Raw genomic sequence first — 19,473 nt, forward strand, 5'->3', positions numbered from 1 at the left:
GTCTCTACACTCACACACACACACACACACACAGACACACACACACACACACAATTAAAAATTAGCCAGGCATGGTGGCATGCACCTATAGTCCCAGATACTCCAGAGGCCCAAGCAGGAGGATCCCTTGAGCCCACGAGTTTGATGCTGCAGTGAGCTATGATCACGCCACTGCACTCCAACACAGGCAACAAAGCAAGACCCCATCTCTAAAAACAAACAAATAAATAAAATAATAATAAAAAGAGAGGGCACTGTTCTGCTGCCCTGAATCCAAGTGGGAAGTCTTCCTCAGGCCTTGGACTTTCTGGTCTTTAGAGAAAATGTTTTCAAAAATCAGCTCCATCTCTACCCACTAACCCCTCTGACTCTGGGACTAAGGGAATGTCCATGAGTGTCACCTCAAAACTCATTGTCCCTTTCTTGACTCATATTGCCAAGGTGGGTTTCTCTGTCCCAGTAAATTGGCCCTGCCCAGCATGAGTCCCTCACACTATGGAGCCCGACAGGTGGAACACACAGGCTGTGAGAGCTGAGTGAATCCTCGGTGGATATTTTCAGGAAAGGTAGCATAACCATCCCCTTGCTGATCACCCTTAGTCCTCACCTCTCCCACTTCTCACCACCTCCACTACCAGATGCTAACTAAAAGATGTACAACATCTGTCATGATCAGCCTGTTTATTCCATTACTTGGCTCCACATAACTCTTATGATGTCATCTTGTACAATTTTACGGGAAATTTAAGCAGGAAATAAAACTATTAAAACACATTATTTATAAACACAGGCTAATTTGTATACTTTTTAGCAAATATTTAAAACACAGCTAGCCACTATTCTTACTTTTTGTAAGCTTCCAATCTGCCAAGACAGGAATTTGGAACAAATTTAAAGTAAAACATTTGTTGAATGTTAAATATAAACTACTGAAATAAGTGGTCATACATAATATAGTGGCTGACATTGGCCCCCTTGAAATAGTGTGATATTAAAAATCAAAATATTTTTTAAAGAATGACTGCTTTAATCTCTGAAAGTTTTTGTATAGAAAAACTGAATCACTGAAAACATTATGCTGCATGAAATAAGCCAGACAAAAAAGGACAGCACTGTATGACTCCACTTACATAAGCTACCTAGAGTGGCCAAATTCATAGAGACAGAAAGTGGAACAGTGGTTGCCAGGGCTGGGGGAGGAGGAAGGAGGAGTTAGAGTTTAATAGGTACAGAGTTTCAGTTGGGGGAAGACACAGAAGTCCTGGAGAAGGACGATGGTGATGGTTGTACAATGTGAATGCATTTATAATGCACTGAACTGTACACTTAAAAATGGTTCACATAGTAAATTTGATGCTATGTATATTCTACTACATTTTTTAAAAGGAGGAAAACACCAAATCAGATGTGTAATTCAAGAACTAAAATCCGTCCTTCCTTCCTTCTTTCCTTCCTTCCTTCCTAATTAACATGAAACGTAATCCCTGCCTTTGGCTCCATCACCCAGCATCTCCCTCATGGGAAGAACACTCCCTCACACACCCATTACCCACACAACCAGTAAGGGCCACTGAAGGGGCACATGGTGTCCACACACATGGAAAAGAGGCTACACAGAGCCTGTGGTGTTTCACTAAGTGCTCCCCACAGGTCACTGACATGACATGGTTTGTTTTTTCATAATCATCTAAAGTTATTTTTCTAAATTTTGTAATTTCGAAACTGCTGAGAGACTACAACTCCAGTCCAATTTATTTTGCTTTGTCTCATCATTCACCATATAAAAGCTGACTGTAAACTCATTCTAAGCCTCACCAAGGTGGTCTGAGTAAGACCTAGGGAGGACGAATGTTCACTAGTGATTATATTACAGCTAGACCTCAGGTGGGAGCCTCAGTGTGGACAACTGAATGAGATATTCAAGGAAGGAGAATAACTCAATTTTCGTTTCTTGGGTTCAGTGACTGGAATTATTCAGAATCAACTAAAAAAAAATGTCAAATTCAATGCCCACCTCCCAAACATTTAAGTGTTAATTTTTACGATAAAGTTAGACTTGGTTATAAAGGAAATGTGTCAGATGGAAATGCTGGGGCCATAACCTCAAATCCTATCATCCAGATAAAAAACACTGTTAGATGGACACAAACATGGGAACGAATGATAGACAATGGGGACTGCTTGGGGGGAATGGTGGGACAGGGGTACGGGCTGGAAGGCCACCTATGGGGACTATGCTCACTACCTGGGTGATGGGATCATTTGTATACCAAGCCTCAGCAACACGCAAGTTACCCATTTAACAAACCTACACATGTACCCCCTGAACCTAAAATAAAAGGAGAAAAAAAATCAGTGTATTTGATTGTATGCAGATTCAACATTAATTTTTTACAACTTAAAAAATCTTGACTCAAAAAAAATAGGCACTGCTGCATCTAAATATCTGAAAATTTCATTTGAGATATTAATAGGGTTTTGAAACAAATATACTGATTAAAGACTTTTTTTAATTATTGTATTTTAATAGACTTATTTCACCTTGGGGCTTTTTAATCCAATCAAAAATTAGATGAAGATTTATATCTTCTATTTCTTACCTGGCATCATTCAGAAGAGAAAATAAGAATTTAGCAAAAGCTGCCCATTTGGCTGAGTCAAAATTAAGCTAAGAGATGAATTCATACCAAATTGCCTATAAATTATTTAATAATACTAATAAAAGGAATAAATCTGTTGAACATTGCACTGGGCCGGGTTAGAGGCTAAGCTCCTGGTGTGTGTTATTGGGTCTCACCTGGTCAATAACTCTTTGAGGTAGATTTTAAATGTCTTCCCATAGCTTTCAGGGTCCTATGTGGTCTGACTCCCACCCCTAGCTCCAGCAGAGCACACTCCTGCTCTTCCCCACGCTGGATCACTCAGCCTCCATGGCCTCTTGGTCTTGACAGGATTTAGGTCTTTACTCAAAGATGCACCCTCAGAAAAGCTGTCCCTGTCTGCAACCCCCATTGCTCTCTAAGCCCTTATCCTGATTCCTCTTCAGCACTCTTGGCACTTCCCACCATGACAGTCTATTTTCTACCCTTACCTGTGGACTGCCTGCCTCCTCCATGGGATTTAATCATCAGGAGGCTAGAAACTCCATTGCTACAGCTCTAGCACCTATAGCCATGCCCATAGTAGTCGTTCTGCGAACAGCTATTACTAATATTTTACAGATAATAGGACTAAAACAGGGAGCTTCAGAACTTGACCAAGGTCAACAGCTGCACATTGATAGAGCCAGCAGCTGACCTGGGCAGGGCATGTAGACCCATGGTCAACAGCCTTCACATTCATTTCAAGAAGATCCAAATGCATGCACCTGAAATGAAAGACTAGCCTCTTCCCCAGATGCATGCTCTCACGTGAAGAGAATACATAAGGGTACTCCAAAGAACAAAAGTGAAGGCTGTCGTTCTCCCATGGATGCCTGGGTAAAGTATTCCTTTTCTGAACTTCAGTTTCCTATGTTGTAAAATGAGGATAATGCCACCCAATCTTCCAGGCCCATCACGAGGACCAAATGATACAGAACAAAAAAGCAAATGTTGTTAACTGCTTAGTGTCATTTATATGTACAAGATTACTTTGTTTTCTAAGGCAGACTGATCTGAAAATACTGTGCTGCCACTTGCCTAAGATTTAGACTTTTTATCTTACTTTTTTTTAAAGAAGAAAGCTATATGGAAAGCTAGATTTGATGCTTTAATGTGCTGGGTCTGATGAACTATATTTTGGATTACCTCTTTAATACTCACCACTAGAAAGTCATTAATAAATGTGGGAAAATGTGGTTTTCTAGCATATAATCGTAAGCTCATCCAGGAACGATCTTATCAGACTAAGAACGTAAGGTAGGCTGAGAAAAGGATCTTTATTTGTTTTACTCGGTGAAAAATCTCAGGCATCTAAAACAATGCATAGCACATAGCAGGTGTTTAATAAACATTTGTTGAATGTTGACTGATTTGAAAGAATGAATAGGATAATTAGAGAACTGTCTGAATATTCTGTGCCAAAAACATTTCTCACTGGAGACATGCTGAAATTCCAGAGGGGAAAAGTCTTCAAGCCCACCGTCATCTTCTCTTTGTTACTCTCTAAGACCTGAATAAGTCCTGAAGTGTGAATAAATAGGGAAGTCTTCCTTAGCACAAGGAAAATGTGCCTGATAAGTGCATCCAAAGAGAAAACTCCAATTACTTTGTCTGTCAATCCATCTTCCTTCCCAAATGTGAAACTGACTCTAAACAAATATATGTAGTCATTTTTCTATTTTCTGGGTCATCACACAGAGTGCACACGCTGCCCCATCCTGACACTTTCCTCTCTGTCTTTCATATGGGCACCCACAGATGTGATTCAATTCTTAGCCACATTTCCATGAAAATTAGCAGCAGCATCATTCCCAATTCCCCACAGATATAACTAAGATATGGAAAGCTAAATGAGCTTTATGTAGTCCCATGCTATACTACCTGGAAAAATACTAAGAGAATTATGTTTTCCCAACACTGATATCCACTTTCACTTAATTATAGCCTTTTTAGAGGTAAGAAAACTTAAGGGGACAACATAGACTATAAATACATGTCATGAGTATCAAATAGCTACTGTTATAGCTATGATTATAAGTTACCTTCACATTTTTAATATTGTAGATGAATTTGATAATTTTTTATAAGACAGGGTTATATTTTTAAGCACATAGAATCTACTAAGTATCAATTATACAGAACTGGAACACTGAGGTACAAGTACACAAAATACCACATTATCAAACCAGGTAGGTGTTTTTATATCATAAAACCCTTCTTAATGCTTCTTAATCTATGTGATAATTATAGAATGTGCTGCAGTATATAAATTGATAGAATGTAACAGTGCTAACAAAAAATACCAGGTTACTATATCAAGATTTTTGTGCTCAAATAGTAATCCTTATGATAAAGTTCAAGAAATTTCCCCACTGTGGGCTGGGTGCAGTGGCTCATGCCTGTAATCCTAACACTTTGGTAGGCTGAGGCACGTGGATCACCTGAGGTCAAGAGGTCGAGACCAGCCTGGCCAACACCGTGAAACCCCGTCTCTACTAAAAATACAAAAACTAGCTGGGTGTGGTGGTGGGTGCCTGTAGTCCCAGCTACTCGGGAGGCTGAGGCAGGAGAATCGCTTGAACCAGGGCGGGAAGGTAGTGGGAGGCTGCACAGGTTGCAGTGATCTGAAATCGTGCCACTTCACTCCAGCCTGGGTGAAAGAGCGAAACTCTGCCTCAAAAAAATAAATAGAAAAAAGAAAGAAATTTCCCCATTGCTACTAGAGAAGATCAACTGACATGAAACGAATCACTCACTCACTGATAACAGAGAAATTAGGTTTGGCATGGTTTCACCACCAAGAAAACCGTGATGACTCAGAGCTAGCAGCAAAAGTTTAATCTACTATGACATGAATGTTCACTTGAAATACAAAAATTTAAATGGCATTTAGTATTTATTCCCCCTAAATATGTATTTCCAGAGCTAACGTCACTGCTCCAGAGTAGTTATCAAGCCAGCTTGCATAAAACTCCAAACTGCATTTTAATTTTTTTAAATGTGGTTAAAAATAACCTCACACATAAGGATATAGGGAAACAAATCTATACACTGGAGCACTAACTTTTAAAAAGACACAGAAAAAGTAAAAAGCTAAAAATTAGAATGAAATGTTAGTCTCTCACTGTCATAACTTTTAAATTCATCTTGATGAATTATTATTCTTCATTTATAAAGATGGGGTCTTTCCACATTGTCCAGGGTGGTCTCGAACTGCTGAACTCAAGCAATCCTCTCACCTCAGCCTCCCAAAGTGCTAGCATGACAGGCATGAGCCACCACACCCAGCCCTTGATGAATTATTCACTTATTAGAATTACAGGACTGTGACAAAGATTTAGGTACTAAAAAATAAAGATAATCACATCACGATGCTTTTCAAGAGATAGCAAATTTAAGGCAATGATAGAGGAAATCTCTAATCATGTTTTTTTCTTACTGATTTTGATAGCCCAATGTTTAGAAAACACATCTTCAGAAAGTGAGAGAAAATGTGAAATGTTTGTATATTAATAATTATATGAATATAGAAAACAACAACAATATAAACCATGGGTCCAAAACAACAATTACATGCTGATGCCAAAATGGTCTAAGACAGGCATCAGCAACATTTTTCCATAAAGGGCCAGGGTATAAATATCTTACGCTTTGTGGACCAGTCTCTGTTGCCACTACTAAACTCTGTCACTGTAGCTTGAAACCAACCACTGACACCATTTAAACAAATGGGCATGGCTGTGTGTCAGTAAAACTTGTAAACGTTGCATTTTGAATTTCACATCACAAAATTTTATTATTCTTTTTGCTTTTTTTTAACTATTAAAACATGTAACAACCACTCTTAGCTCACAAGCCACACAAAAACTAGCAGCGAGCTGGATTTGACCAGCAGCACAGTTTGCCAACTCTTGGTCTCTAAAGTGTTACGGAACCAACCTATATACATAAGACAAATACACATACCCATGAAAGAATAAATCCAATAGTATTTTACATAAAGGTTTAGAAAATTTGCCCTCAAAAAGCTATGGTTCTATCTGATTTTCCCACCCATTTGCCCTGAGAAATTCATAAGAGTCATTTCTGTTTTAGCATGGGAAAACCAGCCTTGGAATCAGTTTTTGAAAGGAATAAATCATATTGCACACATTAATGGAAGAGGAGAAAAGAAAAAGAAGGTGAAAACTCTGGTAACTAAGAAGCATTTAAAACTTATGGCTGTATATACATATTGGAAACTCAGTTTAAAAATCTAGACTTTAGGATAGTACATGCATGTTTATAAGATGCTGTTTCCTCACTTCTAACAACGTTGCTTTGAGAATGTAACTCCTCACTTTGGTCGATGGGTCAATTGGGCCCAGCTCCACATTCTTTTATAAAATATTGGGTTTATACTGAGAAACTGCTTTTAGAACACTTCCAGTCTATAGCACACTTAATTACATATCATTTTAGATTGTTCACTAATTGTATTTTTGTAACTTTTTTTCCCCAAGTAGATAAGTTCCTAAAGAGAAAAAGTCATTTCTTATAATCCTTCCTCTCCTACAATAATTACCATCATGTTTAGCATACATTGGGGCTCAAAAACAATTTCTAATGACTAAAGTTTGTTTAATGAGTAGTTAAAAAAAAAAGAAAGAAAAAGAAATACCAGTATTTTCAGTTCTATATTATGGCAAAAATATTTAATCTGATGGAGCAACAATAGTTTTCAGAAATCTGAGCTGCACCCATGCACATAAGCACAGCCAGAGAGGTGGGGGAACTGCCAGTCCTTCCCTTTCCTCACTCAAATGCTGACACCTAAACCACTCTCAGGTCCAAACAATGAGTTGCAATCTGTTTGGGGGTGAGGGTCCAAAACACACCTTCTGTAACTATCAGAAATAAGTCAGACTTGACAAAAGTGTTACAAGATGTAACACTCACAGATCTTATGCTACAAAGGCCTAATATTAATTATCAAGTATTCTATTAATCAATAGAAGAATAAATCATAAGAAAACATATAAATGCCTCCATGTCATTCTTCTCAAGTCAGAAGAGCCTTCAAAGGCCATATATGTGCAGCGTCACTTCCTCTTCATTCACCTTTGTTCTTTCAATTACCTAACTGGCTGTGCCAGGATACACCTGGGCTTTGATCTTTACTACCATTTTTTTAACGGCCTGTGCTAGAAACCTATGATTTTAATATTTTAAAGTTGACAACTTAGTCTAAGGTGGGCCACTGAAAAAAAGAAAAGGACAAGATGGTGACAAGAAATTATTTATTTGGCCTCATTTATCAAGGGAGGTGAGTTATCTTGTGCCAGAAACAGAGTCAGGAGAGGCTAGAAAAGATTCTGAAATACTTGGGCTTCTTTTTAAAAGCTGATTTTTTCAAGTCAAGTTTCGATTTAAGAACAAAAATAATGAAGTCAACTACCTAATGTGAAATATTTCAAATTTTTTATCAAATGAGGAGTTAATAGACAAAGCAAGAGTAAGTGCACTCTTCTGGGGCAATCTACCAGGACTAAATCTAAGGACCCTCCCCACTCTCACAGCCTCAGCCAGCCCAGCCTCTCTGGACACAGGCTGGATCCTCTTGAGAGGGCAGGAAAGACCAAAAGGCTATCAGGGGAAGACACCTGTTTGGGAAACGACGGCCCCACAGGAGGAGCACAGCTGTGTTCTCCTCTTCCCCTCTCTTTATCACCGACAAGAACAGAAGCAGTAACTGGAATTTGGAAAAGCAACTAAAGCTGATTTAAACAGTCATATTCAACAGCACACACACACACACACAAAGAAAACAAGAGACACAGAAAAGGAGGGTGTGAGCTGCAGCTGCAAGGAAATAACCAACAGCTAAAAAGGTTTTGAGGTCCAGTGAAGCCATAGTGATAAAGAGCTCAATGCTCCCTTCTTTGAAGTTATAAGCAGTTAAATGTAGGAAGGAGAGGGCAGGAACACAGTGAGCATCATACTGTCAAACCTTAGTGACAACATTAAACTCTACTTCACGTTTAAAAGCTACCTTTACAAGATTACTTACTAAGTGTAATTATTCCTACGCTTTGGAGCATTAATGAAAAACTCTGCATTCATTAAAAAGTGTAAAAATTGTGTTGTATCTGAAATCCAAATCAGAACAACATGTTTCACAGTTTGAATCCTGAATGGAGCAAACTCACCACCAAATCTGCAGACCTAAAGTCCTAAAGGGATGTCCAATGTCATAGCCTGAAAAAGGGTCCATTGCAATAATCAAGCTCCAAGCTGATTAGAGCTCACTAGTCACCATCTTCCTACTTTTCCCTCCCAAAAAGAAGTAGAATTCTTTTTGGTGTTCAGTGGAACACATCTTTCACTCATCAGAAATTGACTAAACATTTCTTCAGTGGAAAAAATATCCACATTTTTGCATTGCCATTTTATCTTCAGAACACTTTCAAGATCACTGGGCATTCTCCTAGATCTCCCAGATGCCAAGTGAGCCCCTGAGGCTGAGAAAAGTCCCCCACCAAGGCCTCCTATGGAGACTGTTATTTGGATTCTCCAACTGGAGTTCTAACACTTAGACACATTTGCCAGAAGAGATCTCAATCTTTTTCTCATATTTGCTGCTTGGGAAAAGATCAACTGGGTAATGCCCACTAATATAGCTAAGATGTACTTGCAAATAAAAGAAGTATAATTTAGACTTTAAGGGGAGAGAGATAAAACTTTTATAATCTATCCTGTTAATTGCACCACTCTCACTAGCTAATCCAACTTTGACTGCCACATCCAAAGACCAACACCTTCACTCATTTAACCAATATCCAGTGAACACATAGTATGATTGAGACTCTTGTGTTCCTCTTTAAAACAAAACTGAAAACTAAAAGCAAACCTGATGGCATCCATGGATCAGAAGTCGGTTTAGTCAAGGTGTTCACTTGCTCCCAATTGAAGTCATCACCTTCAGATTGACTATATCCACATGTGCTATATGGCTCATCAAAGAGGCAGCCACCTAAAATGTAAAAGAATAAAAAGTAGTGTAAATACCAACCAGACCTCTAGAATAAGCTATGATGATTGCAGGAAGCCTTAGACTTGATGCCAAGTTTGATGCCAAACTAAATCTGATTAGGTCTTTCCACTCAGGAGCTGTGCATCCAACACTTAGTGATCCCTTGCCAAGTGCTGCTGAGTATTAACCATGCCTCACCCACATCGCTGTATTACACAGCTCTCCAAAAGCAATCTAATGTTGGTAGAAGCCAACTGAAGGTAAGACCTGGCTGGGCATGATGGCTCATGCCTGTAATACCAGCACTTTGGGAGGCTGAGGCGGCCAGATCGCCTGAGGTCAGGAGTTCGAGGCCAGCCTGGCCAACATGGTGAAACCCTATCTCTACAAAAATACAAAAATTAGCTGGGCATGATGGCAGGCGCCTATAATCCCAGCTACTCGGGAGGCTGAGGCGGGAGAATCGCTTGAACCCGAGAGGCGGAGGTTGCAGTGAGCCAAGATCATGCCATTGCACTCCAGCCTGGGCGACAGGGCAAAACTCTGTCTCAAAAAACAAACAAACAAACAAACAAAAAAAAAACAAAGAAGAGAAAAAAAAGAAAGTAAGACCTAAGCAAATTTAAAATTCGTAGTTTCCAGATGTATAGGAATTTGAAAAATTGCTCTTGCATTCAAAATTTTAAGAGAACTGACTTAAATGTTCAACATGTTTTCAATAAAGAAAAAACATTTATAATTTGTCCAAAAAATAAAAAAAGAAATGCTTTCACCACAATCCTGGCACAATAATAGAGGACAAAATGCAGTACAAACCATGGTACAGCTTGCAAAATATTTTCCAAAGAATTATTCTAAATCTAACAAAGAAACAGGTTTTACTTTAATACTTTGGAGATTTGAGGTCTCAAAATCAAAAGAGATGATAAATTCACTTACAGTCCACACAAGTTTTAAAGGGAAAAATAAATTCAAGACTAAGCATGTGGTAAACATCTGCTGAATTCTGGTACTAGAAATGAAACTACTTAAAAAAAAAACAAAGAATAATAGAAAATGCAGCATATACATAGCAATTCAGCTGTTTCAGCATCAATAGCATTCAGCACGTTGATGATTTTGTCCCATCTCATATCCTCTTGAATGCCTCCTGTTACTTTTTATAGTATAAGATCTTTTCTCCATGTTTCATATGGGGAAAGTGATTAATTAAATTGATCTTATTAATTATTATGAAAATTCTACTATCCATATAATGCTATTAATCATATTAATTCAAAAAATTATAATTGTTTGCCACTGATGACAATTAAGTGTTCTCATTCAAGAAAACATGAATTTAAGAATATTTTTACATTATGTCCACAATGTGTGTCCTGTTGGCAAGAAGATAAGTAAAACAGCCATTGTCCAACTTCAGAGCAAAAACAGATGTTAGAGGTCACCTGGTCCAACTTCTATCCAAATGCTTAGGTCAACTGTACAACTTCCCAGCCAGCCAGCCAGCCAGCCAGCCAGCCAGCCAGCCAGCCAGCCTCTGAACAGATGAGGCACTCAGAATTTTGTAAAGCATCCCGACTATGTAGAACACCCCCCCTTAAAAAGGGCCAAATTCTGCTTCTTGAAATGTATACCCATTTATCTTTGCTCTAACCTGTGAAAAAATAGAAAAAAAAAAAGGAAGGAAGGAAGGAAGGGGAAGGGAGAAAGAAAGAAAGAAAAAGAAAGAAAGAAAGAAAGAAGGAAGGAAGGAGAGAGAGAGAAAGAAAGAAAGAAAGAAAGAAAGAAAGAAAGAAAGAAAGAAAGAAAGAAAGAAGGAAGGAAGGAAAGAAAAGAAAAGAAAAGAAAAGAAAAAACATCTTAGCTTTTGCACAGGAAAGCTGATTATTTGAAAAGAGCTGTCATGTTCTAAGTCTTCACTTCTCCAGGCAACAGGCAAAGTATGCTTTGCTCCCTGCAATTCCTGCTACTAAAAGGTTTACAGGCCCTTCAACCATCCTGGCAGCTGTTTAGAATTCAACGGGCTACTGCCCTTAACCACATTCTCTTCTCAACAGTGCAGACAGGGTGCTGGTCCATTCTCAGCTTCTGCGAGCCTGAAATCCCATACGGCTTTTGTACACCACTGCCGTTGAGTCATCTCTCCACTTTGTAAGAAAGTAGATGGTTTTCTGAATTAAATCCAGGACTCTCCATTTATCCTTACTAAATCCCATCTCGTGCTTTTGTGCATCACTCCATTCTACAACTCTGACATTGTCATTCGATTGTGGTAATAGCCATCTTACCTAGTTTTGTGTTGTCTGCAAATCTGATGAGCATGCTTTCTACATCTGCCTCCAAGGCTCTGATAAGCAATGTTAAACAGGATAGCATCAAGGAACCTCAGACTGTCTGTCCCAGCTTTCTAGCTTTGTCTTAGTTGTTAGCTCCAGATCTGATGGTGAAATTAGTGTCCCTGGACACTGTCTTCTCTAACACTTTTAACAATTACTTGTTTCAACTAAACACTCCATTGAGAACAAAACAACTCAAAAGATACAGACTTAATTCAATATTTCACTTGACAACAACTGGTCATTTATATTGCCCTCTTACTGAGTTTTAACAACTCCAGAAACAAAATGGATTTGCTTCAAATGCATAATACTAACAACTTTCCAATTTGGGGTATGAAATGTTAGAAGACTGCAAACATTTATGAGAAATATTGTCTCTTGGTTGCAAACCCTAATTTTGATGTAGAAAACAGCTTCAGTATTCTAGCAATAAGCTCAAATAGCAACAGCACTAATAATATTCAAAAAGAATGAAATCCTCAATTTTGACAGAGAAGGTCCCCCAGTGGAAACAGATAGCACTCAGATGAAAGTCCTACAGTGCGATCTTAAACAGTGAGAAATAGTGATTAGCATCCACAAAACAACTTAAGGCTGGCTACAGACCTGGTTTACAAAACCACTACTGCACTAAAATAGAACCACATATAAAGCAAAAGCATGCACGTGTGGCTGAGAGCAAACCCAGAAGACTAATACAACACTGGTGCCATGTTATAATTTTCCCATTACACAAAGCTGTTCTTATCACTTGAAATGAAACAAATAAAGTATGATATGGTTCTTTCCGGACTCATGAAGGATTATTGAACTACTGGAAAATGGGATCAACTATGAATTTCATATTTCCCAGTGAGGATACATTTCCCTGCACACCAATTTTCAGATCCACCCCTAGCCTTCATTCAACAGATGTGGGACCCCCCAAAATAACAAAGATGGTTTATTGAGCTAAAATAAGATGAGTTAAAGTAAATGACATCAGAATTAAAATAACCAAGTAAAGAAAGAACAACTAAGCTTTCAGTTTTCAGGGCATCTTTAGGTAATAGCAAAACGTATAGGTTCTGAGTCAAACACACGCATATCCCCAATTCTTCCACTGTTATTAGCTTGGTGATTTTAGACAAATCACTTAGTCTCCCAAGTCTAGATTCTTTATCTATAAAACAGAGATAAGATGTACCTCACATGGTATTTCTGACAGTTAAATAAGACAGCAAATATAAAGTCAGTGTAGCAAGAGTCAGGCATGTTCAGCCAGCATCAATTATTATCAGTTCTTAAATCCTTCTTGCCAGATATACCTCATAGAACAAAGGACTCTCAGGAATGCATTTCATTGCAACTAGTTGGAATATATAATTGAAAACTTGCACTTCATGAGAAGATGAAGAGTTGTGAGCATTCACATAGGTAACACCCTGTAGGTGCCTCTATTAAACATGGAAGTGCCAAGAACAGGCAGTTAGTGAGGTTCTTCAAATAAATGCTATGGGGGACAATGAAAAATATATGTTAAGGAGGCAAAGTCCCCTGAAACACAGTAAAAGGACACATTTCTAAAAATACCGTCTTCTTGATTTTCTGAATAATACAGACAAATTTTGCCATCATCTACAGGAGTATGGTCAGCAACAGACTCCCTAACTTTTCTCCAGAACTGTCACACCTGGACTGGCTCCCAGCAGTCCATGGTTGTACTATATTTCTCTGTTAAATCAAAGTAAATTATTTGTGTTTCACGGGGGGAATCACGACTAAATCATGACTAAACCCAAGTCATATACAAGATGGAGGAAAGTTGATACAAGCTGGGTGGGGTGGTGTTGGCATCACTCATTCTCTCTCTCTTTTTCTCTCTCGCTCTCTCTCACACACACACATGTACCTGCATGTCTCCATCATACCTTGGGAAAGGCTTTTCCTTAGCAACTTTGAATACAACACACAGGTTCTAGATAAGAATGAGTTACTATGCAAAAAGAAGTGTCAATGGATGGCAAATACCCAGGTAATTGATGACAGTGATGATTCCTATACTGTTCCAAGACATGCAATTCAACACAATAACATAAAAATTAAATCGATAAAACTGTTAAAAGTATAAGTTAAAAGGCAAGGAAAGTAGAGCAAAGAAAAGGACACTAGAAATGTGGCTAGGACTCCACCCACCCACCACCAAAAAATTTTTTAAAAAGTCACTAAGTTCATGTACCGGAATTTATCCACAGATTTCACTTTGAGTTCTGGGGTAGCCAGTGCAAAGAAGAAAATATGATTGATCATAAATTTACAGTATCTATAAAATAATATATAAATCTGATAAGAGACTAACATTTACCCAGGACTTGTTTAATCCTCACACCAACTCTATGAGGTAGATACTATGATTCTCATTTTACAGATACAGAAACCAAGGCATAGAAAGTTACACAGCCTGTCCAAGGTCTCAAAGCTGGAGAGTCGTGAAGCAGATACTTGAATCCAGGCATCCAGTCATAAGGGGCCCATATTCTTAACACTACAGGATAGTATCTCCCAAACTGGAGACCAAGAAGATACACAACTACCCTAACCCTAAATGCAGAGAGAACTATCTTCCTTCCCAGAACCCTGGGAAGAAGCAATTGCCGGAAGTTAATGAACAGAGTTCTCAACAGCATCCCTCAGAACAGAGCAATGAGGTTTAGGGCCCATTCAGTAACATCTTATAACAGTATGTGACCACACTCCAAGTCAACAAGCTTGATTTGGTGGGAGCCCAGTGCATTCTAGATTAAAACTGAAATATGCTTTAAAATTATCTTTATGGGCCAGGCACTGTGGCTCACACCTGTAATCCCAGCACTCTGGGAGGCTGAGGCGGGCAGATCACCTGAGATCCGGAATTCAAGACTAGCCTGACCAACATGGAGAAACCCCATCTCTACTAAAAATATAAAATTAGCCAGGTGTGGTGGCACATGCCTGTAATCCCAGCTACTCGGGAGGCTGAGGCAGGAGAATCACTTGAACCTGGGAGGTGGAGGTTGCAGTGAGCCAAGATCGTGCCATTGCCCTCCAGCCTGGGCAACAAGAGCAAAACTCCAACTCAAAAAAAAAAAAAAATATATATATATATATATATATACATATCTTTATGGATACTCTTGCTCTCAACAATGCCTTCGTGGGCTACTATAAGTTTGCACATTTACTCCAACTAAAAACTGCAGGTAGTGTGTGCTAATGTTATTCAAGTGCAGACCCACATGCTTTTTATTCTTTGTGTTTTTCAAGACAAGATCTCATTCTGCTGCTCAGACTTGAGTGCAGTGGCACAGTCCTAGCTCACTATAGCCTTGATCTCCCAGGCTCAAGCAGTCCTCCCACCTCAGCCTCCAGAGTACCTGGGACCACAGGCACATGCCATCTTGCCTAGCTAATTTTTTTTTCCTTTGATAGAGACAAGATCTCCCTATGTTGCTGATTCTGAACTCCTGAGTTCAAGTGATCCTCTCACCTCAGCCTCCCAAAGTACTAGGATTAAGGCATGAGCCACCATGCACAGATCCTACATGTTTTAGAAATCAAAGAAAATGGAGTTGGGCCCAATATTCTCTCCTGAAAAATCACAGAGTTTCAGAACAGAAAAGCCCATAGGCAGAGTGGAAAATCTGCTCCAAAGCAATACTGATTATAACTGTGTCTTAGTCACCTTGGTACTCCTTAGAGCAGGATGCATGATAAACACCCAATAAAGCCTTTTTAAAAGCATAGGTAATGAATCCCCCAAAGTTCTATGCAAAATCTGGCTGCAATTATTTTGCCTGGAAATTTCCAAAAGAAGCATAATATAATAAACATCTGAACAACGAAAACAATCTTAACCTTCCTCCACAAGCCATCCAGCCCTGTCCTGGTGCATCCCAGGAAGAATCAACTGCAAAATGTGACAAAATCAACGAACTTGTTCATTTTTCTAGTATGGTTGGAAACTACAAGCAAGTTAAATGTTAATGAAGTCTCCACAAATTATGGCTTTTGACTTACAAAAGTTGAATTCTCTTTCTTTTTTTTTCCTGGCAATTATTAGACAGCAAGTCTAGTTGTTGATAAAGGTCATTCTTGATTTATGAAAATAAAATATTGTCACTTGCATAATGGAGGATATTTATCTTTTTTATTTCTTTGGAACAGCTGAGGATGATTCAGTTGATCCAAGAGTAGTATGAAATCATTAAGTCATAAGCTATAAAGAAAATGGCCCATTTTCACCCCAAAGGAAACCTTGTGTGACCATTCTACATCCTACTGAAGCTTCAGGCCTGGAGACAAAACAACGGAAAACAAATTGACAAGAATTAGAGTCTACCATTTAAAGCAGTATATTAAAAATTGTTTTTTTCATTGTGACTCATAGTCATGACATCTTGACCCAGTACACGTAAATCATCTGTACACTTTAAAAACCAAATTTATCTCTACTGAGATATACAAATATTTATCATTCTGTTCTAAAAAGAGGTTCTAGATCCACTAAATTGATTTCAAGATCCTTCAAGATTGCTACTTGTATTCTTAAGGTTTTGGGGTGAGAGCCATCACCTAAGACTGTTTATTTAGCTTGAAGTTATCAACCAACACTACTGTGTGAGAGCACTGCCACACAGTCTAAGGGGAACCTGTAAGCTACAAAGTTCTCTGGTATCAACAGCTACCATTTTGCGAACACAGACCATGTGCCAGTCGGATTCTGCCTAAGGCAAAATATAGCTATGATGTCATTGACTCCTCACAGCCAGTAAGACTTTTATCTCAATGTGTCTGATTCAATTAACATGTTACAGAACAAAAACCATGCAAATATAAACATGTATTACCTAATTTTAATTTAAAAAAAATTCTAAAGGCAAGCATCAATATTCCCTGTACTAGTTATCAAGGTATTACACCTCTTAGCTCTATATCTTTTTCATTTCAAAAATGTATCCAGATGCTTTAACTACCTTTTCTGTCCTAGTGGGCAAGAAGGTATAAGCTTTATCAGTAGAGGGTACAGGAGAGATCCTGCAGGAGGAAGGGGTGGCCTCCCTGAGCTCCCTGGCAGGTCCCTCAGGGCACAACGCAGGGTCGCCCCCCTGCCTGGCTCCTCCAGTAGCAGCAGCTTGCCCCTGCACAGTGCCCCAGTGGTTCTGTAGCAAGTGCCTCCAGCAGAACATTCCCTATGAACAACTTTCACGGCCAATCAGAGGGCACATTACCTCTGAGTCCTGCAGGTGCAGCCCCATAGTAACTCCTCTGCCATCCACTGAGCCACAGCCTTCCCCTGGATCTCAGCAATGAAAGAGTCTCCTCCCTGGAGCTCTGTCTCTGCCTTGGGCTAACGTCAGCTCCATACATCCACTATTCACTATTCCTTTATTCTTCAACGCTCTCCTTAGCTTGTACTAACCCATCTCTTGTATTCTAATACCCCGTTACAGTTATAAATGTTCCCTAATTAAATTACTACGTTGCTTCTCTCTCCTGATTGGCTCCTGATTGGTACATTCTTATTTTTACAAATGGCAGTTTAGAAGGGTCAAATAATCTCACCCAAAGTCACAGGAGCTTCAGCGCAGGACTAGCAACTCAAACAAGGTCTGTACTCACACATTTTCACCAAGCTCTAGAAAGTAAGTAAACAACAATTTATAGTGCTTATATACGAACTGTTCAGTGATTTGCATTGTAAATAAGCTCTCAAAAGTGCTGTTTCTAAGAAGCCAGTGGAGGACAATCAAATGTTAATTTCATAAACTTGTAAGATACACACATATTTTGAATCGTTCTGCCTTTAACAGGTTAAATTGACTTACATACACTAGCATTCTTCCTGTTATAATTATAGTCCATTTAAAGTTATTTTGTAAAAAGACTGTAATACTCCTTGATGAGTTTTCTGGAAAATTTTTCTCATTGTTCCAAATACAGAATGACCCCATTTAAGTCAGCCTTCATCAAATGCATAAAGTATTAAATAGGTCTCTCTATAGAGAAGGCAGATCAAAAAATAGTGCCACAGTACCCCCCAAAAGAATTAATGTTATATGTTCTATTTTCCTAAATCACATGAAATCTCAGAGGATCCTATTTATCTCAAATTTAAAACTGTGTAGAATAAATGGCTATAAACTACACAATGCAAAGGATAAACAGAAAGTGAGCTTTAATAGACATAATTATTTTAGGAGTATTAAAAAAAAACTATACCAACATAGCAGAGGCCCTGCTTTCTTCTTTTAAATCACAGTGACTTCTACATTTAATTGCCTGACAAACAATAAAAGCATATAATGCCTCCTAAACTTTGAGTGCGCCAGTGATGTTTAGTGAATCAGACACTAAGCATTATAGAAAGGCTCTTCTACATAATTTAATCTAGCAAGCAGTTTTTACACATTGCACAGGCATTTAAATGGCTAATGCTATGCTCTATTATAAGAAGTGCTATTTGCCAATGGATATATTTTATATGATACAAAGGAAATAAGTTGTCTTGTTCTTGAAGTTTCTATGATTTATTACAGTTACCCCATCTTCATTTCATATCAATCTATGGATTCCTAATTTTTTAAAAGGCTGAGTTGTGACAAACAAAGATGTATTTTTCTTATTGATAGTAAAATTTTCTTTAATGTGCAGTAGTATTATTCTATTCCTAAATATTGTACAGATGCAGCCAAATTATTAGGAACTTGACTATCTCAATTTTTCCACATACAAATAAACACCTCATAGAGCTACTATTGGATTGAATTAAACCACTTGCATGAATTCCCTGCATAAATGTGAATCTATCTGAATATAATACTGGTGCTCTTATCCTCTATACCACAATAGTGAAAATGAGAGAGAGTGTAAAAAATAGTTGTCTGCCTCTATTGTAGAAACAGGAGTAACAAATGAAAACAAAATGATGAAACAGCTGCCAGAAATGTCTCAGGAAGAAGATCGTCAAACTAAATCAGTATTTATGACCTGATCTCTGAAATCACTGTTGTCCTGAGTCCCAAACTAGAGCAGTGATTCTCCAAGTGGGTCCCTGGACAAGCCACCATCACCTGGGAACTCAGAAATGCAAATTCTCAGGCTTCATCCCAGACCTACTGAGTCAGAACCTCTGGGGGTTGGGCCCGGCAGCCAGAGCTTCAACAACTCTCCAGGTGGCTCCAATGCACTCTAATGTTTGGTAATCACTGTTCCGGATCAACCTATTTAACTAGAGTATTCTGGGAGCAGCCCCATGAATCCGTGGTTTTAAAAAAAGGTCCCAGAATAATCTAATCATTGACCCAGAAAGAGTGCTCCAGAGATCAGTAGTCTCAAACATTTTTCAGAAGACATCCTTTCTTAAAAAGGTATAACCATCCTATGTGTGTTTATGTATAAATTATAATCATGTAGTGCTCTACATATGCAGATTATTACAAGCATGCATATACTGACCTTTTTA

The 19,473-nt window shown here is 38.5% G+C and overlaps 1 protein-coding gene across 10 annotated transcripts in view; it reads right to left on the reverse strand.

Moving 5' to 3' along the window:
• PTPRM (protein tyrosine phosphatase receptor type M) overlaps positions 1 to 19,473 on the reverse strand; it is an 826,718-nt gene that overhangs the window by 610,694 nt on the left and 196,551 nt on the right. For 8 of the 10 annotated variants that reach the window (XM_031003686.3, XM_031003684.3, XM_063699394.1 and 5 more), the window contains exon 2: positions 9,532 to 9,654. The exons of the other annotated variants lie outside the window; for them this stretch is intronic. In XM_031003686.3, the coding sequence (XP_030859546.1) occupies positions 9,532 to 9,654 (123 nt within the window). The remainder of the gene's footprint in view (positions 1 to 9,531; positions 9,655 to 19,473) is intronic. 10 annotated transcript variants of the gene reach the window in all.

This window comes from Gorilla gorilla, chromosome 17, assembly GCF_029281585.2.
Source record: "Gorilla gorilla gorilla isolate KB3781 chromosome 17, NHGRI_mGorGor1-v2.1_pri, whole genome shotgun sequence".
Lineage (NCBI taxonomy): Eukaryota > Metazoa > Chordata > Mammalia > Primates > Hominidae > Gorilla > Gorilla gorilla.